The 25,476-nt window shown below is 40.5% G+C and overlaps 1 protein-coding gene across 1 annotated transcript in view; it reads right to left on the reverse strand.

Moving 5' to 3' along the window:
• Positions 1–25,476, reverse strand: part of SLC49A4 (solute carrier family 49 member 4) — a 72,121-nt gene that overhangs the window by 21,651 nt on the left and 24,994 nt on the right. Inside the window, exons 3-6 of the mRNA XM_054208021.1 lie at positions 16,224–16,492; positions 10,450–10,579; positions 5,190–5,298; positions 4,484–4,551 (exon numbers count right to left, since the gene is read on the reverse strand). Coding sequence (XP_054063996.1) covers positions 4,484–4,551; positions 5,190–5,298; positions 10,450–10,579; positions 16,224–16,492 — 576 coding nt within the window. The remainder of the gene's footprint in view (positions 1–4,483; positions 4,552–5,189; positions 5,299–10,449; positions 10,580–16,223; positions 16,493–25,476) is intronic.

Genomic DNA, 25,476 nt, shown 5'->3' on the forward strand with positions numbered 1-25,476 from the left:
GATTCATTCCTGTGGGAAATGACAAACCTCCAAATACCAGAAATCCCTAGATCGAAGATGACATGGAACAGCCTCCGAACCCTCGGATGCATTGGCGATGAAGTTCTCGGTGGCTTAGGCAAAGGAGGAACTCTTTACACAGGCGCTCGCTGCCGGTGGCCGTTTTGGGTTGAAATGTTCCAGAAACCAAGAGCTTGGTGCTACTCCTCTCCTACACACGTGCCCCACTGACGATGTAGGGAAGGACAGTCCCACAGAGGGAAATATGATCTTTACACCACCTGATGGTACAACTGCTTTTTTTCATCTTTTTTTCTTTTTCTTTCAAGGAGACAGAATGCATTTGAGCAGAGCTCACATGGCATAATTATCAGTGCATCTGCTCTTTTCAGAAGGGATTTCAACACAGCTACTAAAAAAGATATATTAGAAAAGGCAATGTTGTTTATCCACTAGTAATTTTCTATAATCTCCTGCTTAGGAGATGTGATTTTGGGCCGGATGGGTTAGGTATGTATGTCTAAAGAACTCCTTCTGCCCTCATAGCCTCCTACCTCGATTAGGCAGCACAATCCGCCTAGGTTGGTCCCTGACGAAATCTGTCCTGGCTGTCAGCTAACTGTCTCCTCTCCCCTTCCAAGGATCACTTTACAGGCAGATACCATATAGCTTACTTGACAAAACAGATAACGCTACGAACGTTTTAAGAAGCAGGAAGCCTAGCTCTACATACACCATAAGAGATGTACACATAACGCAATCAAAAAAAAAAAAACCACCAAAAAACCAAAACACGCCCCCACTTCTTTCCTCTTATTTTGATTGTCCCTGTGCTTTCATTCCACATTGAATTTAGCAGTGAGTAATTCAATAAGCAGTAGAGGAAGATCAATGCTGCATATAATCTTAAAAGTTTATGACTGCAGTGTTCGAGTGGCTTTCGCATTAATCTCCAACAGTCAGAGGTTAGCTGCTACTGTTGTTTTTTTCTGACAATCCAAATACAGCAATCAGGATCACCTCAGTGGTTTGCCAGTTTCTCTAATTATTCTTTGGGATCACTGGGGTCAAAATCAGCAATTTTAAAAGCTTCTCAAAGCATCTCGAAGTGCAAACTTTACATGTCTTCCACAGAGACTCCCCGCTTTGCCTGACGGCAAACACCACCTCTCCTTACAGGCAAGAGCAGGTACGTATATCCCATCTAATGAAACACCATGTGAGAAATACCAGCCTTCAGGGAGGGACATCCACAGACAACAGGCCTGGAATGGATCTCTAGGGGGTTGGTCCTCCATCTCTATCCTCCCACCAGAGATACGTGGGGATGGGAGGACAACATGCAACTAAACCATTAAAGACAGTTAAGCAGAGCAAATATCTACCTTAACTGCGCAGCCGCAATTCTTTTTGACACAAAGATCCTGGTTGGGGTATCAGTGGTATCAGTGTGCTCCAAGGAGCTCTCAGACATCACAGGACTCCAGAAGCGTCAAATACAAACTGAAAGGTCTATGCAGCTACGGAATTCAGCCAGCAACAGAAATAGTGGGGAAAAAAAATCACATAGCAAACTAGCCTGAACTTGGTAATCAAGGAACTTCTGCTTCTTGTCTAGTTACAGGAGAATAAAGACGACCATAAATCTAGTCAACTCTTCAGAATACTTGTTTCAATCAAAAAACGAGAGAAATTATTTCTGTCCTCTGACCCCAGTATCTGCTTTCAAAACTCTCTGTTCTGTCTAAATCCTCCTCCATCATCTAGCACGTAGGGGATGTCTGCAGCTGCTAAAAAAGTAGGCAGTCCAAGAGAGAAGGTGTATGCTTACCCAGACACAGACCTCTGAGCCTACTGCTGCGAATGGTCTCCTGCAACCCAGCAATTCCAGCCCTGGGCTGGATCCTGCAGTTCAAATCACAAACCTGCATTTCTGACAGCACTGGCTGTTGCTAAGGAAATTACCACCGTGTCAAAAAGTTTCAGCATTTTGACTACACTGCAGGGTAAAACCAGGAAGAAAAACTGAGCCATGGAAGCCAAAACCTCAGAAGTATCTACGATCATTAGCAAATGAGGCAAAAAAACCCACAAAAAAACTGAGAAAAGGGAACAGATTTATGTTTCCATGCAATAATATGAACGTCACTCTTTGACACTGCTTTCCTTCAAACCAGTATCATTTGAAAACTGCCAGCAAAGGGTACAGCACCTGCCATCTGCCCAAAATAGCCCAGGCTTTTCAATTATAAAAATGCATCACACAAATTAGCTAAACATATCTAAGTTCATGGCTATCGGACAGGAGTGGGTGGAGAGCAGGAGGATTTATGTATTGTGCTGAGGAAAACTTGCACCATTTTGAAAATGAGATAGACAAACAAATTTCCAAACCAGGCATTACTTTCAATATAGATGATTTAACACCCACTGTGATGTTCGGGACCAAATGCTCCAGGGCAAGGCTCAGGTTGTTACAGTTCTAAATGGCAGAAATGGAAGAAGCAAATTCCTAAACTGCACCAATTTTACTCTGATAAATTAGCATAAAAAAAAATTAGAAAAAAACCCAAACCAAAACAAAACCCAACAGCTTCTTGAGAGATGGTTAAGGGGGAGAGCTGCTTGCTTGGCAAATCACAGTTCTGACACTGAAATACATCAACTTGTCAGCCTTGACAAGAATCATTACTTAATTTTCCTAATTACAACTTTCAGCAGATTACAGTCAGACTCGTCATTGATTCAACCCTACACAGATAAACGCTGAATGGGCCTAGGAGGGAGAGTCATCCATCAGGAGTGACAAATCACCTCCTCCCTCCCTTTCTGTGTGCAAACCCTCCCATTTGAACTGTGCATCACCCAAGTTAGACATATTTGGAGCCTGGCTGTTGGAATTTTTTTTTAATTTACTCAAAAGCAAAGCTGCGAATGCTACAAGACACTGGTATGCAACAAGGTTTGAAATCAATTTTAAAGCAGTTAAAGAGACTGTCAGCATTTCCTGAAACTTAACCCAGGCAGTATATTAAATAAATTAATCTACCATAAAGACTGAGATTTGCATGTTGGCATTGAGTCAGCAGATTCTCTCCTAACAAAGTTAAGTGAGCTGCTAAGGGTGCCCCTCTCCTATTGAAATGTCGAAACTATGCGAGAGATTAACCCATGATGGAAAGGATTAAACTGGCACGCTACCTGCTTCAGCATGTCACCCGCTGCAGCACCTGTCTCATTTACAGCAGTTGGTTTTAAACATCTACTTCTCTTAGAGACAAACCCTCATATCTGACCTTGGCTAATCAAAAGTAGCTCTTTTTAAAGGAAATCGTGGTGTGAACTTTGTTTCAATAGATTAAGTCCTTTGGCCTGCATCTGGAGCAGACGGGAGGGAAGCGCTTGGTTTTTTCTCTCTAGGTCAGGAGTTTTTTCCTCTCCCTCCACCGCAGTTGCTAGGCAGCCTGCAAAATGTCAGGATGAGGAACTTCACATTTCTTTATGCATTGTGTATTCTGACGATGCACAGCAAGTGGAAAAAAAACCAAGAGCTTCAATTTCCATCCTAAAAAGATGCCTCTCTGGGTCCACAATCCCACAACGACTGCAATAATGACAGACCCTGCACTTGTGCTAAACTCTTTGCAGAACTGGAGTCTAAAGAGTGGACATAGAGAAGCCAGGACAATGCCCTGACATCTACCAGATGCAAGGGGAACATGTGATTATTTTTAATCAATTTTATAAACTCACTGCTAGAGTACCTCCAAAAAGACTTTTTCTCCCCTCCTTTTTTTATATAAAAACGGAACCTCAGTGAAGAAAAAGAAGCAGCAGCCTTTTGGAAAGGCAATCCCTTCCTTGCTTTTCCGCTCTCCATGTCATCAGCATTCATGATGGCCAGAGAGAACCGTGTCTGGATATTTTAAAAGTGTAGGTATAACCATACTACCCATAGCAGCATAGCAAAAAATAGTCAGGCCACCTAGGAATCCAAAAACCTGGCGAAAACGGGCTCCGACTAATTTCTCTATCGAGAAATGTAACATTATTGTGGGTCGGCTGCTTGTGCTACATTCCCAATATCCCTTCGGGAATCGGTATGCCCAAAAGCGTTGATGGAAAGAGATGAGAGGCTAATTTCCTCAATGCTTTCCAAATGTGCTACAATGGGTTCTCCCACACACCAGGCAGCTGAATTCACAAGAACTGTGTTTAAAAGGAGCATACAGGAAGCACTTGTCAGGAATCGGAGTATGGCCTGCCAAACTGAGGCACACGCGTGCGGAGTTCTCAACTCCCAGCAACCACTAACATGGCACGTAAAAATCATTGCTCTACATGAAATATCATAACCCCAGAACTATGCTTTTTGCATTTCGAGTACATAGAAGATGAGAGAAAACAAGTTATGTTATTAAGACAATAAGCTAAATGACAATCCCAGTTGAAGAAATGGAGAAGGACACGTAATTATTCCTACCTTGCCATTGCTATGCCAACCACACAACCTCCAACTATAGACCAAAATCCAATCCAGCCTGCATCTACCTGACAGGAAAAAAACCAAAACAAAACAGAGAAACGTGTTAAAGCTGAGAAAATAAGATGATAAGATGTTACTACCAAAACAAACGGTGTGCAGGAGCTGCAAACTGCTAGCAACAGCCCCTGACAACAATGGGAAGTCCAAGGCTTTTTTTTCTAGGATATTCAAAAGGAAATAAATTCACTAAAAGAAAGTATGACTAAGCAGCCTATGCCCTAAATGTGACCTCTCTTTATAAAAGCTGAGTAATGGCCTCTGGATTTTTATAATGCTCTATCAAAAGCTTAGAAATCCTCTTCTCCCCACTTCATCATTTCCACCTGCTAAATATTCTTTTCTTCTACTAAAGGTGCAGCAGCCAACAATACTCCTGTTTGTTTACGTACCTCTTCCTTCTTGTCAAAAGGTGCATACGGTCCAAAAACACCCACTGCTGGTGGAGAGTCAGCAGGGAAAATGGCGACAGTTTGGGATGCCAAAGCTACAGTTTATTTTGTTTCAAGTTTCAGGAGAAAAGTGGTCCATGTGTATTCATAGCAGCTTAAACATAAACACCTGATAAAACTGTATGCTAGTGCAAAATAAAAACATGCCACTTACTTACAAAAAAGCTGCTGGTTACCGGTCAGGAGATACTTACTTGGCTTACGTGAACTGGCGTTAATATCAAATCCAGAACACCAGACCAGCCAGAGAAAACACCCAGTGGTATAGCATAGGCTAAAGCAATCATCAAGAAGCGGAAATTGCTGTGAAGACAAAACATACGCAATTAGCCGCAGCTTATATTAGAAATTACACCAAGATTAGCTGCTAGAGCAATTGACACCCTAGAATCTATATTTTGCCCATCAAGAAAAATAGCAGAGGTGTGAAGAAGAAGTGAGCCAGGAAAAACAAGAAAGGTATCCAGTCATGCCACTGAAATTCCAGTGTCTGAGATGTTACTTTTTTAGCACTGTGATAATAAAAAAAGCCAGTCTCTCCACATAGTTCAAAGATTTTTGTAACATGCCGGGCTCATGTGTTTCCCATTTCCACAAGCAATTCTTCCATGCATTTGCATGGGCAACCTACCTAGCCTAAGTGTATGTTAGGAACAATAAGCACTAATTTAAATGACAAAAAGTGTATTTCAAGAATACAATCAGAGATTCATACTTTTTGAACTGTACTCTTTTTTTTGTTAAACTGTTTTACTTCTCTTTATTTTGGTGAAAAGCAGGGAGAGCTCTGGGAATGAGATGGGTACAGTTGCAAGAGTGGAAAATTTTGACAGTTTGAATCGTCAAAAAACAGAGACAAGTATAATATTCCGCTCTAAATAGCCAACGTGTTTGCTTTTTCCTCCCAATTGAAACTATTCAACCTTTAGTATTCAGTGAAGATGAAGCAGTCAAAGCTGTGTCATCATCTTCACCGTACACAGCTAAACAGGAGTTGGCAGACAAATACCAGCACCAATTTCCCCCACCTACCCATCGTAACTGAAAGCAAATGCAAAATCTTTGCAAAGAGATATCCAACTTTTTCTCAAAAATGTTTCAATTTTGGAATAAAACCAGAAAATATACCTTGGACTCTGCAACAGTGATATTTTAAAGTGAAGAGATTTTACGGTGGTTCCAAGGTTATCCCACGGGATATCTGTGTAACCACAAAACGTGGCTCCCCCCACTCCCAAACAATTAACATAAAATTGATCCTGATCAGTACTAGTTCCTCAGCACACAGCAGCAATTTGATAGCACACAGTTACGACAGCCAAGAGGGAGGGAAAAAGCTTCAAATGCTCGCCAAAACATTCAGAGGTTTGCAGCTTACGCTGTTTTACTCCCCTAGAAGATCCATGCGCAGCACACCAGCCCGTGTTTTTTTGCACTGTTCTTTTTCACACATCCTCTTCTTGAATAACACATTTCTACCACATGAACATACCCTCCTCTTTCGATATCATTCATGTCAGATTTATTTTTTTAATGCAAAGAAAAACAACTCCCAAACTTTCAGCTCTTCCACATGCTGCTTTTATTTCTCTGAACGCTAAAGCGTTTGCTGTCTTCCTGACAACTTACTTTCTCTCTTAAGAATGCCATGCTCTCATCTTCGTCTATCTTGCATCATCTTGGCATCCCTTAAGGCAGGTCTTCTGATGCTATTTAATGCTACCCATGTAAAAGCTAATTCAACATCTGTGTAATAAAATAAAAGGGGAAGTACCCATTTTGCATGGACATTATATAGCCATGTTGTAGACTGCAAAGAGGGAAGTCTGGATGCGCTGTTCCGAAATAACACTTGCTCAATATTCAGAATCTTTGGGTATCTAAACCCCATCTCCGTTAAAGAGCTACTTTTGCTGGGAGTGAGTACTTTGTTACTTACTTGATCGAGATCTCCTGTGGTGTATTTGTCTTCTCTAACTCAAGCAACAAGACAGACTGGCACATGGGATAGCTGCTCCGTGCCACGTCCAACTCCTAGCGCCAACCCTAGAGAACCAGCTCTGCATCGTGACATCCTCCACTAACAGAGGTTCAACCCTGCCTAGTCTCCAGATTAAAGAAGGCAACTGGGAGAAAAGGTGCACATCAGTGACAACGCGGCACCGATCACTAGATGCCATTCTGTCCCCTTGCCCAGCAATAGCTAGGCTGGCTACCTGAAGCACTAAAGCTATTTGAAACACACATCCCGAGTAGCAGCTCCACTTTTCATGGCTCCAGTCACTTGTATTTGTTTTTGCAATTTTGCAATTGCTCCACTGAAAACAGAAAAATGTGCTGTCTCTCACACCATCAGTTAGTGAACCCACACTGTTTTCCATCGTATCAGCCCTTACGACAGGATATCAGCATTAGCCTCGCTGTTAAACCATTCTGCTGGAATATGAATTGCCTTTTTCTTTTGTTTTTTTTCAGAAACCTACTTAATGCCACTAGAATCTGTGAGACAGGCTGGTTCAGAAGAGAGCCCTGTCAAAGTCAGTCACCATTTTCAGAATAACTTTGACAGTGCCTATTAACATCAGGCACACTCTGAGCAGCTTCCATCACTGGACGGTGATGTCACATGCAAGTTTCATTAAAGAAATAAAGATGCACAAAAGCTCCGTTATGAAATTTCAAAATTGCTTACCTAGTCCCTTGAAAATATAAAAGGCACGTAACCGGCTAAAACCATCTAATTACTTCAAAGCAAAAATCACGACATGTTTTCTTAATGCAGATTTTAAGACTTATCAACTATCTACTTGTCTTAGAATCTTTTCGATGGAAATTTGTGGCATATTCTGAAATATGAGGGGAAAAAAAAAACAAGTCATATTTGCTTCACCCAAGAAACTGAGAAAGGGCACTGTACTTTTTCTAATGGAAATTCAAACTGCGCTTGTCACAGTGTGTGATAGACTGTTAAAAGATTTGGGCTTAGCTCCCAAACCATGACTAATCTGTCATCTCCCACTGCAGGCTCAGAGAGTTGGTATCAGGAGATAACTTGAGATCAGCTCATTGTTATAATCTGTCAGAAGCAGGAATCCTCCAAACCAGGAGGAAGAACCAAGTTCCTGAGCAAGTCCCCCAAAAATGGCTTACAGGGGATGGTTGACCCTAAGAAGATACATATAACTCCACAAGAAGCAGCTCATGAAGATGACTGCTCAAGGACCTGAAGGTGGGAAGGCGTGTGGGAGTTGTAAGGATGTGATAGCTCCCTTTGGTGTCCAAGGAAAAAAGTTAATGACTTCAATGCTAAAGTTATGCTACGCAGCTTTATTTTGAAGTAATAAAACTGCAGCCTGGGGGAGAGAAGAGGGAAATGATGAACATCTCAATTCTCATGAGTGTTTTTCCGTGCATAGTTGGGTCAGCCCACCAGCTCACATACATCCTAAATGCCTTGCACACAGTACTTATACCAGAGGGTAAGTCTGCAATAAGGGGAAATCATGATTTCCTGGTACTTATCAGCTGATTACCTTCAGTCTACACCATTAAGTCAAAAGAAAGGCTCTCTGTGCCAAGAATTATGAAGCCTAGATTAGGCAGGCAATAGAGCTTAGAAGCCTAACGAACCAGATGATGGATTTCTCTTGAAGCAGGGCAGATACCGTTTTCTTTTATAAAACCCCCTTGCTTGATGGATTGTTGCTGAAAGGCTCCCCAAGATAAGTGGGTTTAATGATGAACTGTTGATTGTTGCACGTACAGAGGAATGAAGAAGTGCCTTTGATAAAGGGTAGCATGTAAGAATGCATAAAGACCAGAGGGAAGGGAGATATAACGATCTACCTGACTGCATTTTAAAAAACCTCTTGGTTCTTGGAGACACTACAAACTATGCTCATTATTTAAGCATCCAGTTTGTTTTCTTGTATCATTGATTGTAAGCCAACTTTGCTGCTTACCTCCTGACCTTACCAGTATCTCAGGTCCACTTTTTACAACACTTTGAGCAAGCAATCTAGTAGTTATAAAGCTCCCAAATGAAGTACGGCCAACAGAAATTTTATATTTCACCTGCGGAGTCAGTTGCTGTTTGGATTTCTGTTCAACGGCAACATTTTTACAACGTGGCCCTCAGGCAGGGTCTCACTGCACACCAGCTTGGATGCGTAACGGCATTGCTATGTGTGCTAAGTGTCCTTATGAGAATTGCTATTTTTTTAACATCCTGAGTAGGTCACTTTGCAGACTAACCAGCCGGCTGTACTCACACCTTCTCCCAACTGCCAGCCTGCTCCAGGATGAACACACTGGATTAAGCATCTTGTCAACTATTTACTCCCCCAAACTCAAACAAAAGCCTCCAAAAACAAAAGAAAAAAAAAAGGCAATGACAACAAGCGATAAGATGTTTTTGCTGCCTCTAAATACTAAATAGACTTTCAGAAAGTACAGCCCACGCTAGGTCTGTAATAACTAAATGCCTAAAGCTCCACAATTACCAAGTTTCAAGCACCCTTTGTACGCAGATTCAGCCCTTATCACTACATCCCACAAGAAACAATTACATAAAAGTTTGAAGTTCCCCAGTGAAATCAGCCACGCTCCGCACCATGGCAGCCGTTCTTCTTTGCCCCAGGAAGTTCATCTGTGCAGCATCACATACAGGGCACAGGCCTTCACAATTATTCAACATTAATATTGCTTTAGCTGTTCCTCTGAGATCAGACCCCCACGACACAAGACACTGCACAAACACTGGGGGGACGGGACTGTGTCTTACCAAAAGAGCCCAAGTGGCAAAGCTGGAGATGTCACTTTCTTTGTAACCCTTTTTTGAACCCCCAAAATTTAAAGGAAACTAACTCACCTTTGAAGCTGTCCAGAAACACATCTTGAGACACTTCTCCTATTCCCACTTCATAATTTAACATACAATTAATGAGATTTAATAGATCAAATAATGGTTTCAGACAGTTCATTCATTGCTTCCACAGCTGAATGAAAGCAGCTGAACACTCCTTTGAATGACAAGCAAACCTCAAATTCATTCCAATATAATAAGCATAGAAGAAAGCAGCTTATTAGTTAGTTATGCCCAGTGTTGTTAATTGTTATCTCACACCTAGCAGTACGCACTCTGTTAACAATCTTGTATAACCTGACGTAACAGAAACAGTGCATAAGAAAAGCCGCGCTGACAGAATGACTAAAGCCGTGTTGGCGCTGAAGGACTTTGGCATGAAGGCTTGAGATACACTCAATGATTTAAAATTTAATGTCTGCTTTTTAGCAGTTAGCATCCTTTTATGTCTCAGCATTAATATTTAATTTTATTTTGTTTAAAAGCACTACAAACCAACTTGTTTGCTCAATGAGAAGATTAAAGCACACTTGTTTTTATTTATTTAGGTGCTGATCTGCTTTGAAGTGGAAAACCCAATGAGGACCCACCTTAAGAGTCTGCAAAAGCTTCTCCTGTAGCTGAGCCGTTGACTCGCCGCAGCCACGCTGGGAGGGAATGGCGGGCGCGAGGGGAAGTAGGCCAACGCTGCGGAAAATATCAGGGAAACCATTCCAAATTCTAAACAAGAGGGCGAAGAAAAACAAAACCGAGAACAGATGTTAGCATCAAAAGACTTATTTCGGTACAGCATTGTTATCAGCCAGCCTCTGATACGTAAATCCCACCACAAGTGCTTTACCGCTCCCGACAACAGAACTCCATAAATTGAAGGAGAATTTCTTTTTTCCTCCCCAAGAAAGATTTCAAAACGAGATAAAGAATCAATGAGATGGAGAAATACCAGCAGTCCATCCCAGGGAGAGGAGCTGCAGAGCACCAGGCTCACACATGGGGAACTCAGCGAAGCAAAAGGAAAGCTTTGGCTTTTTCTCTTTAGAGAGAACCGCATTATGAAGATTTGGCAATGTTTCCTTGCGATGGAAGTTACGCAGTGCAGGTAATAGCGTGCTAGAGACTTTAAACAGATGGGACTGGGGAAGCCCCAGGGCACGGAATGACAATTACTCAGCGCGCAGGATGATGAAGGCAAACGAAAGGTCAAGCAAGGCATCACGGACACAAACAGTATTAGACGGCGACAGAATGTAAAGAGAAAAGTGTAGGAGCAGCCACGGCTCAGGAACAGAGGGAGCACAGGTAACAGGGAGAAAAATGAAAGAATACAGCTGTTTGCAGATGCTCCTCCTGTTCAGCAGCAGGCATTCTAGATCTTTGAAAAATTTCATAGCAGAAATTTGGACCTGAACTTGCAAAGTGATGAACACTTCACAGAGAATGTTCAGAATGTTCACAAAGCATGATCAGGCATTCTGAGAAAAAACAACTCCACGCAGTCAGTCTAATTAATTTGTTTTACAGGCCTTTTACAACGTATATCATGTTCTCCACAGTCCTCAATCCCAATACTTCTCCTATCCCCTTTGAAAACAAGATTCTTTGCTGCTGGAGAGAAAAATGTATAGCTGAAATGTGTTATCTTAAAAGAACTGTAATCTTATAACAAAGAAGTGTTCACTGACACCACAAATAAATTCCAGCAGAGCCGGATACTCAACTGCGTTCATTTTCTTTTTTCTTCTCTTTTTTAATAAATCAATATGATCGTGGCATTTTGCCAGCTCTTCTGCTAAACCAGAAGAAAATAAATTCAGGAAACTGAAAAGTAAATAACACTCGAAGTCTAAATGGATCAGCTGGAGGTGGAGAAGGGAAATGAATGCTTCTATTTGGTATATGGAAAAAAAGTCTACACTAAATTTCTTTTGAAGGCATACTGGGAATGTGACAATGCCATTCTTCACGATCAAATACTAAAGGATTCCATTCTGAATTAGGTGGTGTCTCTTTTTCCTGCTGTAGTCTAATTGCATGTTTTGAGGGTCAAGGGCACTTTAACTAGACCTTCTCACTATATCTCCTCTGTTCTCCAGAAAACAGATGAATTTCTATCTTCATGTACATTGTTTTTGAGACCATGAGCAGTGATTAAAATGAACGGTCCATAACTTGATCAACCCAGGTCTAAGAAAGGGATGAGATGCTCTATCACTACAGCATGATACTACACAGGGAAGCAAGGCCTGACAAATGCTGCTTATCCCCTTCTCCTGCATCTAGGTATACATATAGGTTTATAGGTATACATATGTACATGCATACATATGCTTTAATGACATATTAAAGGAAGATTTCAGACTGTAGACAGGTATAGCCAACAAGAATGTGACCACACAAACCCATAAACTTTGTCTGAGGTGCTTATTATTTAGCTTCATTATATGGCAATTCCATAAGGGGAAAGGCTAGGTCTTTTTCTAAAGAATGTAAAACACGTTGGTAATTTTTTTTTAAGTCACAGTAATATTTTATAACAGGTGCCCGTCTGGGGCCTCTTCTACAAGTTGCCTCCAGATTCCTGCCAGTCAAATTGCTGCAGTAGGAGCAGTACAGTAACACTTCATTTATTATTTTTTTAATTATTAAATTCAGCATGCAGTCCTTGTAGTACCTTCTTGCAACTCGTTAATGTTTCCCAGTGTTATACTTACCAAGCTAACAAATTTGCCTTGCAAGCACTGCCCTCATGCACATAAGAAAAGAGCAGAATTCGCTTTGGAAACTAAAGCAGCTCCCTCTATTGAAGAATAGAAGTCTTTAGTGCCATCTTAGCTTTGTGTATCACACTTGCATCTCTATCAAAAGTCTAGATCCTGCCAAACACATCTGATTTCTTACGTGTTGCATTGCGTCCTCAATAGGAAACCCACGCCTTTATCTCCATCATCATTTACTCTATCAGACCAGAAAAAGAAAAATACATTCCCAGGACAAGTTTTAGATTGTAAGTAGAGAATAAACATAAGCAAAAGATAAAAGGTAAGAAATAGGTCAATAATGAGACCCAGGGAGCACTAGTCACAAGAGGAACTCTTCCACGGGAGCTGACTATTGGCTTCTCAACAGTGCAAAGCATTCAGAATTGGGCAAGTCAGCATAAATTACTGTGCACAAATACAGCTGTGTACGTCTCTTGCTGAGGAGTGAATGTGGAATGCCTTGCTAAAGCTGGGTACCATGCCACGGCTGTCAAAGTGGGGAGATGCCTGCATCTTAGCCTAGGAAGTAGGCACGCCGCTGCCTGTTTAAGCCCCGAACAGAAAAAAGAGGTTACAGAGACCCAAGCCTCCTTGATACAAGCTCTTTTTCCTTCTGATAGGCTACGCATAGCACAAAAACCTACCCAAAACTAGAGACTCTCCTCCCCATCTTGTCCTGAAACATAAAGGGGGAATGAGGGCACTTTACACACATTTTTTTATTTTTTTTAAACAAATAATCATTTTACATTGATGTTTAGGAAAGCACATGGCTAAAAGCTCTGGCTGCAGTCCAGAATAATTCAAGCTTCTTTATGCAGTTCAGGTAATACAATTCAATTCTGATTTGCTATGTCTGTACTATTTCAGCTGTGAACCAGAATGTGCAAAGACACAGATGACACAGGAAGAGGCTGTGGTAATTCAGCTGAGCTCTTAGTCTGCATTTGAGATAAAGGAACAGCAATTGATTAAAACACAGAAGAGACTGGAGTTAACTGAGCAATTTTGGAATGAGTTTACAAGCAATTGCTTCGTAATCGTGTTAGAGGCTAAGTCCTTGGAAGGTTAGCACGCTCTTGGCATGCTACTGATCTCAAGTTAATAATTCATATCATTACCGTCTTTTAAAAGTCATCACCAAACTTTTGGAGGCTGCTTATCTAACGCTACCTCACACAACAGCAACAAGCTCCATCACAAACACAACTCCGTTAGGAATGCAAGGTGCTTATCCTGTGAAACTGGCTTTCCCATGCTATCTGAAAGGAGAAGTCATGCCAAGCCTGACCACACTCGCTAAGGAAGTGGGGAAGTGGGACACTTGGGTCCAGCTCCTTGTTCTGCTCCATTCCATAACACCTTTACTAGTAATCAGTGAAGTCAATTTGAGCTTCGTTCTCTGCCCAGCTGATGAAGGGGACAAATAATACCCTACCACACCTATCAGGTATTTTTCGGTGCACAGGTGAAGAGAGCCGTACAACTCCCCGAGGTAGTCACCCACCACGAGGCAGCCTTCCCTCCACCTCTGGAGCCTACCTGGTGTAAGGAGGACAGGGGAGGCAGACAGCAGGGACCTTGCTCCTGCAGCTCTCCAGGGAAACAGGGCTGAGGTGAGACAGGACAAATCCCATAATGGACTCAAAGTAACCTCCTCTTTGACAGTTCCTGTTTTAAACCAGTTGGATGTTTTTGCCACCGTCACTGCGATTCACCGCAGGCCAGTAACGTTCAGGAACCATCTCTTTTTCATTGCCTGAGCAAAAGGGATTGTAGCTCCTAAAAAGATGCACCCCATGCAACACAACTACAGCTGCAGCTGCACAAAGAAACCCACCCCTGTTCAAAGCACTTTCAAATACCAAGAACTACAGATACCCCACAAAACACTCTTCCTACGAAGCTGAAAAGCTACTGTAGGATACTCTTATGCTGGGACCAATGATCCCAAACAGGTTTACAGGATGATCCCAAACAGGTTTACAGGATGTTCCCAAACCCTTGCCAGTTCAGAAAGAGCCGTGCTGAGACACGGGAGAGAGAACACACACACCTCTGAACCTTGGTGGCAAGCAAGATCCATCACAGCTTCTGAAGAAAATGCTTAGGAAAACCTCCCAAAAGAGAACACAGAGGAGAAAGTAAACCCAAGGGGCTGCTGAAAGCAACATTTCTAATGCTACCAGACTCAAAACAGTGGGTTTAGACACAAAACTGTACTTCCTTTAAGCAGATGAATTCTTCTCTCACCATGGAAAACCTAGAGATGGAAAGCTAAAACACTTCTCCAATTGCTAGATTTGTCCTCCCCTTATCTACTGCTCCTCAGGACAAAAGCTGACTTGCCTTCATTTTTCCTTCTTGCATACTGGCCATTTTCATCTGCCATGAGATTTTCAGAGTCTAACCTTATATTTACCTCTGAAAAAGGTCTAACCAACCCCAAATTTCCTTGTTGTTCCAATACATTTGAGTCCAGTAAAAAGCAGGTTACTCAAAAATACTTGCTGAAATAGTGATCCAACTTCTACTATGCTTTCTTTAAAACGAACAGTAAAGTGGTCCTCGCCCAACAGGAGCATTAACTCAACAAAATTTCCATAAGAATAACGTCCAGGAATAAATTGTCACGAACAGCTAACTCAATCCCATAAAGCTGCGTATAAACTATATAGCATATATACTTTGAGACTCCTGGAACACTTCGGGCTAACTCCTGGCTGAATTTCAACAGCTGCAATTATAAGGGGGGGAAAAACCCAACCAAATGTGCAACTGCCATGACATGGTAAAGTTCAGCTGCTTTTAATGCTATACCAATTTATAATCACAAAGAATCAGATTTAGACTCTTAAGCCACTTAGGTAACTCTTTTTCCTTAATGCTTGCTGATAATTTTTGCAAGAGGCATAGAAGCCATTGCATGAAAAAGAGCAAGGACGTAAAAATTTAAGTTATATCAGGTGAATTTTATATCAGTGTTTTTTTTTCCACTAAACTGCTGTCACTTCATTGAAATTGCTCACCACATAAGAATTATGTGGTTTTAGTTAAAACCAAAATCTATTGAGTTTTAATTTCAATGTTAGATTCTTAAATACTAATAATCTAATCACATTTGAAAGCCATATGCAAGTCATAAATTAAGGCCGATTTAATGCAGGAAAGAATATAATGCTGAAAGACTATTGGATTTCCATCCTTAAAGAAACAAAAGAAAAAACCCAACCTGTCACGGACACATTTTTTTAACAAAAATTCAAGAAGGAAAAACCAGTTTGGAAGCTCAGGGAAAGCACAAGGTTGCCTAGAAGACATTTCTCCTAAGATTAGCCGATACAAACAACTGAAATACTTCATTTGGAATCAGTCTGTACAAAAGGCTATTTTTAAATCTTTACTGCACAAAAGGGAAAAAATATTAACCCTTCTGATGGTACATTTTACCACTTTCCCATCAGTCAGCAGCTGTCTTCTGTGCAGACCAGCCACTAGAGGGTAGTGGTTCACAAGTACCAAACACACACATGAAAGTATGTACATTTTTCATAATTTTTTTCTTTTTTTTTTTTTTTTAATTTTTATTCTATTCTAAACCACACCTGCATACAACACAGCCTCAATGCGGTCCTTGATGTGCTCAGTGTTGCTCTGCGATAGCAGTGAGAGGTGAGATGTTCCATTAGGCGATGGCACTACAAGAGGTCCCACTAGAAAGGCGCCGGCAGCGCCCAGGTAATTGAGCAGCGATGCGATGGCTGTTGCCGTGGCACGTTCATCTGGAGAAAACCACGTCGTGGAAAGAAATGGTGCCGCATTCATCACAGTTGGCCCCGCCAAGCCATTTAACAGCTGCCCTCCATGAATCAGCCTGGAATAGAGAATAGAGACCACAGTCATTTGAATGACAATTGCCTTTGTTTCTTTTTTTTTTTTTTTTAAATTAAAAAAGCACGTTAAGATATTGAGTGCTGGAGATGGAGAGACTGCAAAAAGAAATGAAATTCCTGTGCAAAAAAAGAATATTCTATACACTAAAAGAAGCCCAATTAGACTGATTTAAAGAATCCAGAGCTACTCTGTTCTCATTACCTCAGATAAATGGAGAAGCAAACGTTCTCTTCAAAGCAGGAAAGGAGGAGGGAATAAAAGGGACTTTCTTTGCAGAAAAAAGGTATCATGATAGGACATAAAAGTCAAAAAGGCATGGTAGCAGGAAAGTTTTAAATTACAAATGTCTTAAACCTGACCCCTTGCCTGCATAAATCCCAACAGAAGATTTAAATTAGTTATGGCAGATCGAAGATTGAAACACTTCAGCAAAATACTCTGCATATTTTTTCACTGCATTATTTATTTTTATTTACACACTCAGATGAGCTTCATGTGCCTACAGATGAGGAGGCCGGGCTGTTGAGGTTTCCAAGAGAATCATCTTCTCCAGCAATCTGGCCATTCTCAACACATTGTTGAAACAGCCAAGCAAACCCAGATTTTTCTCGTTTTTCACACTCGTTGGGATTTAGCAGATAAGACTGGTGACAGAACAGAGATAGTACTTCCAAGCAGTGAAGTCTCTACAAACTTTGGCTTAATACTAGTACAATGAGCGCACACAGAAAGGACTTTTTGAAGGCTCTTCTACATGTGGAAGTCAGCCAGAAACCTTCCACTTTGACTTTTCCAAAAAGTGATCAGCCGTGAAAGGCAAAGGCATTTTGAAATTTATATAAAAACCTCATGTCTAAAAAACAGCTAGCGAGTCAAACAAAACATTACAACCCTCCAAAGCAGATCTACCCATTGTGCAACAAAATGGTGGCAGATGATATTTTTATATGGGTGGTGTTTTTCTAAGCATAGCAGGAACTCGATGTTATTGCTGCAAAACTTGAGTTGTCAGACATAAAAAGCTACGGGCTGAAAATGGGGAAACATAAGCTAGCATTTAGGCAACGTTTCAAGCCACAAATGGTTGAATAATATACAGTGTAGTGGGAGTTTTTTAAAGCACACAAAGGAACAAAATATGCAAAAGAAATGCTGACAGACTCTTTATCAAATTAACAAGCTAGCTTGCAATAAAAAGGAATAGATGCTACTGATTCTCAGCAGATTAGAAAACAAAATTTTTAAACAGAATTTATAAAAATATCCAGGATAAAAAAGAAAAAGTTATTACATATCCTCTGAAAACTTGCAGGAAACACTTTCTGAGCTGGAACCGAAGTAATACCCACTCTTAAATTTGAGCAATTGCTCCTTTTTTTTTTTTCCTTTTTTTTACCTTTTTTTTTTTTTTTTTAAAGTTCACATAGCAAGGATCGATTTCATCACTATTTGTTCATGATGCGCTTCAGATGGGCACCACCAAGGCACAGTCAGGCCTTTTTCATGCTTGTTAAACTGTGGGCCCCCAATAAAATAAAATTAAATGGTTTTAAATAAATAAAAACCACTATCTGAATAACGCTCTGGTATACTTTTCTGGAGGAGAGATTACATGAATCCCTCATGGTTACTCTCCAACCCAGTGTACTTTGGACAAACCAAGGCATCCTTGTGCACTTTGGTATTTTCATTTAACTTACCTCACTACAATAAGTTATTCTCAAACTTATCCTAAACTGTTCCAGGGTACTTGCAGAGCTGTGCTACATCCCCAGAAACAGCTGCATCTCACTAGCCAGCGAGGTAACTACTGCAACATATAAAGATATTATTTTAGTATTTCCTCTCACTCCAAAGTGAATTTAATGCTTAAATTGTGGTTTTGTTATTGTATGCTAGGAAAACTGTGTCACCACAAAATAACCTTTATAGCTATCGGTGCAATATTAACACTTCTGTTGACTCATACCAGTATGATAATATTGTTTTAATTCAAATATGCCTATTCCATAGAAATTCTAAGGGCAAGTAAGACCCACTAAAATCAGAAAAAAGTACAATAGTTTTTCTGCAGCGCCTATGGGCGCTGGTAGAAGAAGAAGAAGAGTTATGTAAAAAAACCCAAACAAACCAACAAACAAAAAAACCCAATTCATATATTGTGAGAAATATGCATACTCTTTTCATGTACTTACACTTCAGATTTAGATCTATCGAACTCCACCATCCGAATAAAGCTCTATGACCGACCTCTATACTAGAGGGAGACACGTGTTAATTTTACTTTGCAGATCCAAAGGGAGAAAGTAATACCTTAATCCAGAACTTTAATTCTACCTTACTTTTCTGTCTTACTTTTTTTTTTTTTAAAGAAAGAGCCAATTTTTGGCTCCCTGTAGGTCTCTTCTTCTGTTGGTGTTCTCCTGCCTGCTCTCTCTCCTGCCTTGCCTTGCCCTGCCGGCTGTGCTGTCTGTTCCCACAGATTTGCCTTTCCATCTGCATTTTCGGCATTTACCAAGTTGGACATTATCATCCTGGGTAGAGCACCTCTTATCTTCATATTGCTTAATTTGTCAAGTCTAACACATTTGGGTTAATAAACACTATTTTCAGACTAAATTGCCACTGATACACACTACTACTTCAAACATCTCTGCATATAACAACAGCCTAAACCTTATTGTATCTGTTTTTCAATACTTGCTTGAATTAAGCTACCTTTTTTTTTCCTGAGAAAAAGATTATTTGCATTGTTCCTCTACACATCCTTAGCTCATTTCCCTAGAGAGGCAGGGACGAGAGATTCAAAACACAATTCGGTGCATTTACTGAGCTGCTGCTCCAAGAGACACGTGTAGCAGCCGCTCCATCTGACAGAGAAATATGAACACAACAGTATTGGTGGCTTTTTGCTGTTTGTTACAACATCTTATCATCACCGCACTAGATTTCGGTCTCACAGCCCATAGGAGTCTCCTCCTGAACACCATCAGTGCTAAGAATTGCTGCAACACCAGGACACACTTATTTCTGTTACTCCCCCATTTTCTTCTTGTTTCTGCTAGCAAAAAGGTGCAAAGAGCAACTGATTTTTTCCCTGCGGCTATTTGCAGTTTCATTCTGCACAACAAAATTTCTCTTCCCTGAGAAAAAGGCTAACAAGATAACTTCAGCTCAGGACCCTACCCAGATGGAAAAATATTTTTCAGACTTATTGCACTAACAGAGTAATTTTCATCTGTTATTTATCCGGCTCTGCTCTGTTTTCAGACGCATTATTTATCCAACCATCACCTAATTATTTTCATGTATCATAAAGTAGAAAGTTATTGAGCTCAAATAATAGAAAGTAACAGAAGAGTGGAAGGCTTTTTAATCACAATCATGAAAGGAAAATTGGAAAAAATGACACCAGAAATTCATCCCTGACTTACAAAATAATTGATGACTGTCTAGCTTAAAGCAAAAGTAAACATCCAGCCAAAATATCTTATTTCTAACCATTCCAGAAGCCAGGTGAGGGACTCATTTCAAAATTTCAAGGTTTTTGCACCCCTGACCTCTGCGCTAATGAATTTGTATGCTCTGCCAAACTTGTAATTAGCAGTTGAACACAAGGCCTTGAAAAAAAAACAACCAAACAAACCCCAAACAAAATTATTTGAGGACTATGTAAATGTAAATGCTAGTGCTAAATAAAATATGCCACAGCATCACAGTAACGGATAACATACATTTATATTATGTATATATCCAGCTACATATAAAAAAATTAGTACGCAGGCATATATATATATATATATGCATACATACACCCTTTTGCACAAAATAAAGATCACATTTCTTCCTAAACTGGTCTCTGAATGGCAAAAACATAGAACAAGGGATAGTTCAAATATAACACTAGAAATTAAAGAAGAAAAACTCTTTTTTGTACTGTATTGTCATCTCTCTTCCAAATTTTTGTCAAGTCACATTATAAATAACTTAAATTATATGGGCTTCATCACTTCCCTGAGGGGAGACTTTATATGAGTATTAAGAAGTAACCTGGTTATTTCTACTTTATTCACTCCCTGCTGTCTCTGCTTCAATATCCTAACAGGCAACAATAACGAAAAAAACACATGTAAGACTATAAATGCTGAAATTACAATATCACCGAGCAAACTGCATATGGAAAAAAAAAAAGTGAGATTATACAGGAAAAAGGTTTTTGTGATTGATGATAATACCACATAGTTAAGATGGGAAAGAGCCTCCATTTACACTTGGCTTGAATTATCTTTTTCTCCCCGTACAGGTTGAAACTCTTCATGCATGGTCACAGTCCTGTCAGGTATTGGATTTGTTAAGCTATTAAAAAGCTGTGTGTTACATAAACACTTTTTCTATGCAAAAACTGCAGACATTTAACATTTCTACCATAGTGCATCTCATGCCTACGCTTACGAGCATTGTAAAGGAAAGGGTATCATCTCATTTGTTTCTGTACTCAGATGGGGAAACAAAGGCAATGGTAGAGGGAAAACGACTTACCCAAGAAATGACTTTTAATACAATGGATTTAAATTGCAATGTTAAAATAAATCTCCAAAGCGCAGTTCTAAGATGTGTTAATTGAACTTGTTTTGGGAAGGCTAGGACTGGAGAAGTCATATCAGTATTTTAACACTGATGAACAGAATGGAAAAAGCGTTTTCTTTGGCAGGCAACACAGGGAAAGAGCGAGGCCGTCGGCCCCAGCGCGTTGCTCTGACTCTCTAAACATGGATTTTCCCTACCAGCCTCTGATGAGCCCCAGTCAACTGGGAAATGAGGTTCCTCTGGGTCCTAGCAGGTGGCAGAGCTCACCTCAAAAACCTTGCGAAGATGAGATTTTTGTGTTTTGTTTTGTTTTTTTTTTCCTGAAACTTCTACCCCACTTTTCCTACTAGCTACCATGAGAATTGACCGCTTACTCACTATTAAAACTTCTGTGCAGATGCAATGAAAAAAAATTGCCGCTGTTGGGCAAAGCGTAAGGAGTAACGAAGTCGCTTAGAGCACCAGCCTGCTGCTGCACAAAGACAGCGCTGTAGCATGCCTCTTGGTCTGGAAAAGTTTAGTAGATTAATTACTGATCCTAACAATTAACGCAAACAGGAATTCCGGATAAAGAAGTTAATGTTTTACAGAAATGGATGGCTGATTTTTCTTTCACATGCCTGACATTTTCACTCATTGAAAGAAGTAGATTGTTCAGCTCCTGCTAATTTGGAAGACAAATAAGTTTATATAGTGATTAGCTCATTGTGGGAATTACTGGAAGCAAATGAAAGAGACCCTTCCATTGGAGGACTTCAGAGCATTTCTCAAGTGCTATTGAATTTAGCCTAAGTACATGGCAACAAAGCAAGCAAAAACCTCCTATTCTGGAGCATCTACATTGATGTATGATGCAAGTTGCTTGCCCAGGAAAAGGAATATGAAAAAACATGGACTTACCCACATTATGCTTTAAGAGATTTATTATATCTCTGATACCAGTTTTGTAAAGAATCACCTCTGATTGTTCACAATGAAGTCACTAGAAAAGCATAGAGCTTTTCCTTTAGACTCACAAAAATAAGTACAACAAAAGAACCCTCTATCATTAAGTGGAACCTTTTCAGGTACTTTTTAAGGCAAAGACAGAGTTAGGGAGGTCAAATTCATGCTTTACAGCAATTCACTGCTATGGACTATGGGGAGAACCCGATGCAAATGCTGTTCTGTTCATAACCCGAAGAGAGTGCAACAAGGGTCTATGTCTGGAAAAGGATGGGAAAGGAAAATACCTCTGGGTAAAGCAATGAACTCATCTATTAAAAATAACATTCTGAAAGATGAATTTCATGGAAATGCACTTCCTTTCAATATTTTCATTAAATGATGTATTTATACTACAAAGGCTTTATGCCTTCTGGATATTCATGGATTGAGGCCATTAGCATTTTTTAGCTTGTTTTTGATGCATGCGACCATTGATATGTGGAATAATTTAAAGCTGTTTTTCCCCATCAGTAAGAAAAATTATTACAAGCAGAAAGCCCGAATCACTGTGTGGTACATTATCACCAGCAATTCAGTGAAAAGGAAAAGACAAAAACTTAAAAATGTATTTTTGACCATTTTCATCAGGAACTGGGCTCACATTTCAGCCCCCGTACAAACCATGGCCTCAGCACAGTCTGTCACATCATTATGGGAGCAGACTTGGAAAGAACCATAGCATCTCCCAGGCATCCCAGCCTCACGCCTCTTCTCCCACTCTTAAAGAAAACAGCAAACACATTTGCAATGGTCTGAAAAACAGGGAGTTTCGGTTTTAAATTTAAAAGGATTGGAAAAACGGAGTTGGTCCAAAACTATTATTACTGAGAGCCTGCCAAGGGAGAGACAAGGATTTGCAAGGGGAGGGAGCAGCAATTGCAGGCCAAGACCCTGACGTCTCCGTCAGACGTCCTGACAGAGGAAAGGGACAAGGCAGGCGTACAGCAAGACCCCTGGCAGTATGGTGACAAATTCACTCACATCCTCACATCGTCACACCATGTTATTGTGCCGTCAGCAGAGCTGTCACGCGGCTGAGAAGATGGTGTCTTCACTTAAAGCCTTATCCAAGTTTGAAGGATGAGGGCACATGACATCAAAGCTGCTTTTTGTTATTTTTTTTTTATTAAAAGGGTCTTTTTTGTTTGTTTGTTTTTCTTTTAAAGCTAACCCACTCCACAAACCCATTTTTAAAAGAAGACATCTTTAAAGCAACCCTAACGGAGAACACGCTCATCAAATATGAATGGACCCAAAATAAACAGCATTGCTGTAAACACAAAGTGGGTAATTACATTATGGGCTAATGAGGCAAAACGTACTGAAAGAAGTTATCAGGGAAGCGCACCAGGCCTGGCTGCTATCAGGGCTGCCATGGGAGAAAGCTGATGGAGATTACTTAGCACCAGTAGGATTTTTTAGTAAAAGAGTAGGAACGTACATGAGATAGAGCAAATTAGGAAATGGGATAAACAAGACCTATTTAAATGCTCCCACACAATTTTTCCGTGAAAGAGCAAGAGGATGTTTTGATTATAATGCAGCAGCTTCGATATAAATTCAATTAATATGAATTATTCTTCAAGGACAGAAATTAGCCAACAAAATATGAGTCACAAGACTAAGGCAAAGAGCTCAATATGATTAAAAAAATCAAAAGCTTATTACAGTTGAGGATAACACCTGCCATTACATGAGATGGAGTGAAATATCCCACAAAGAATATAAATTCTGTTCCTTCCAGCATAGGCTTATATACTTATATACTACCTCAGGCCTTGTAGAAATGTTGCCCATTCAATATTGCAGCAATACTGAGCCCTTTCTGAGATTTCAGTTTCCTTTAATATATCTACTGGATTTACCATTCCAAGAATTTACACAGGGTAAATTGCTGCTTCAGCAGCTAACCCCGTCGCTGGGGGAGGCGGATGACACCCAGAGTGCCACGGCTGAAATCAAGCACAGGAGCAAGAGAAAGGAGTATTTACCACCAAACCCATCAAGCCATCTTCTGTTTCCACTAAGGCTGTTTCAGCTGAAGGAGAAGCCAATTTGGCTGCCACCTAATTGGCAGCGCTGAGCAGCAGCTGCCGGTGCATCACAGGACACGCTGGGCAGGCAGAGGGACACGCAATCACCCACCGAATCCACCTCTAACATCGACAAATAAGTAAAGCAGGAAAAAATCATTGCCAGTTAGGAACGACACACAGGACCTCTCATCTAAAACAACAGCTTTGGAGCAGAGGTTAAAAAATAAAACCTGTGTAACAAGATGAAGCCAGTAGAGGTAATAAAAACAAGCTAAACTGTTAAGTTACGGACGTATAAGATTAAATATTCCTCCTGAGAATCTACCCATGAATGACTTGTTTCCTTTTACCCCCACTTACCTCTTTTTTTCGATACTATGGATTAACCCAACTGAGCCTTCCCCCAGCTCTGCAGCCAAAGCACAAACCAGCGAGTGCCATCAGCGCCAGGCAAGTGCTCCGTCTCAGCATCCTCCTCCTGCGCTACAGCACACCACCGGGTACCTTTATTCACCTTTTTACTCCCAGAACCACGCTTCAGATTAAATAATTTTTTCATTTCTCTCCCCCAGTGAGTCAGGGAGCGCACAACATGCATCACACTCTGTCTTTATTTCTTACGGTCAGATTCTTCTACCATCCCCTCTCCTAAAAGGCTCTTTTAACTCCCTGGAACATTTTAACCCATCTTCTCCACAGCTGCTCCAGGTTTGGGGTGCTTTTGTAAGCACAGAAGTGTGTTAAGTATTTCCAGGGAATATAAGAGTCTAACGTGTCCTTTCTTTACTCTTCTGAGGTGTCCCTTTGCATTTTTCATGCATGAGAATGGTGGCTCATGGTCATTTTAGGATCAGGAAAGGCAAACAACGAGATGATCCCATGTCATTCTTTAGGTTTTCAGGGATTAAAAAGGGAAAATGTGGAACTATTAAAGAATATGTCTAACAAGGATAGAATATTTGATAGAAACTGGGTTGCAACTAGCTAAAAGAAACAAAATGTACCAAAGATGTGGTAAGAGCGGATCTACAAATACAATAAAGGGAAAAGTTAACATCAATGTATCTAAGAGTAGGCAAAAATTTTCAAAATCCTGAAGAGTGGCATTATTAAAGAAAAAGCCCTTTTACAGGAACTAGCAATTACTGGTGTGCCCTCCATAAATGACTTTGTAAATAACCGCTCCTGTATCCGCTGTCATTCTCCGTGTCATTGTTTTGCTGGCTTCCCAACAAATGTTCTAATGGTACTTATTGCCAAGAGCACCCTCTCACCGCCGTGACTCAAGGTCCTCAATAACTACTTCTCTGTTGTGAAACCTAATGTGAAGGCCAAACCCTGCCAGCCAACAGCA

Source organism: Rissa tridactyla, chromosome 7 (genome assembly GCF_028500815.1).
Source record: "Rissa tridactyla isolate bRisTri1 chromosome 7, bRisTri1.patW.cur.20221130, whole genome shotgun sequence".
In the NCBI taxonomy this organism is placed as follows: Eukaryota; Metazoa; Chordata; class Aves; order Charadriiformes; family Laridae; genus Rissa; species Rissa tridactyla.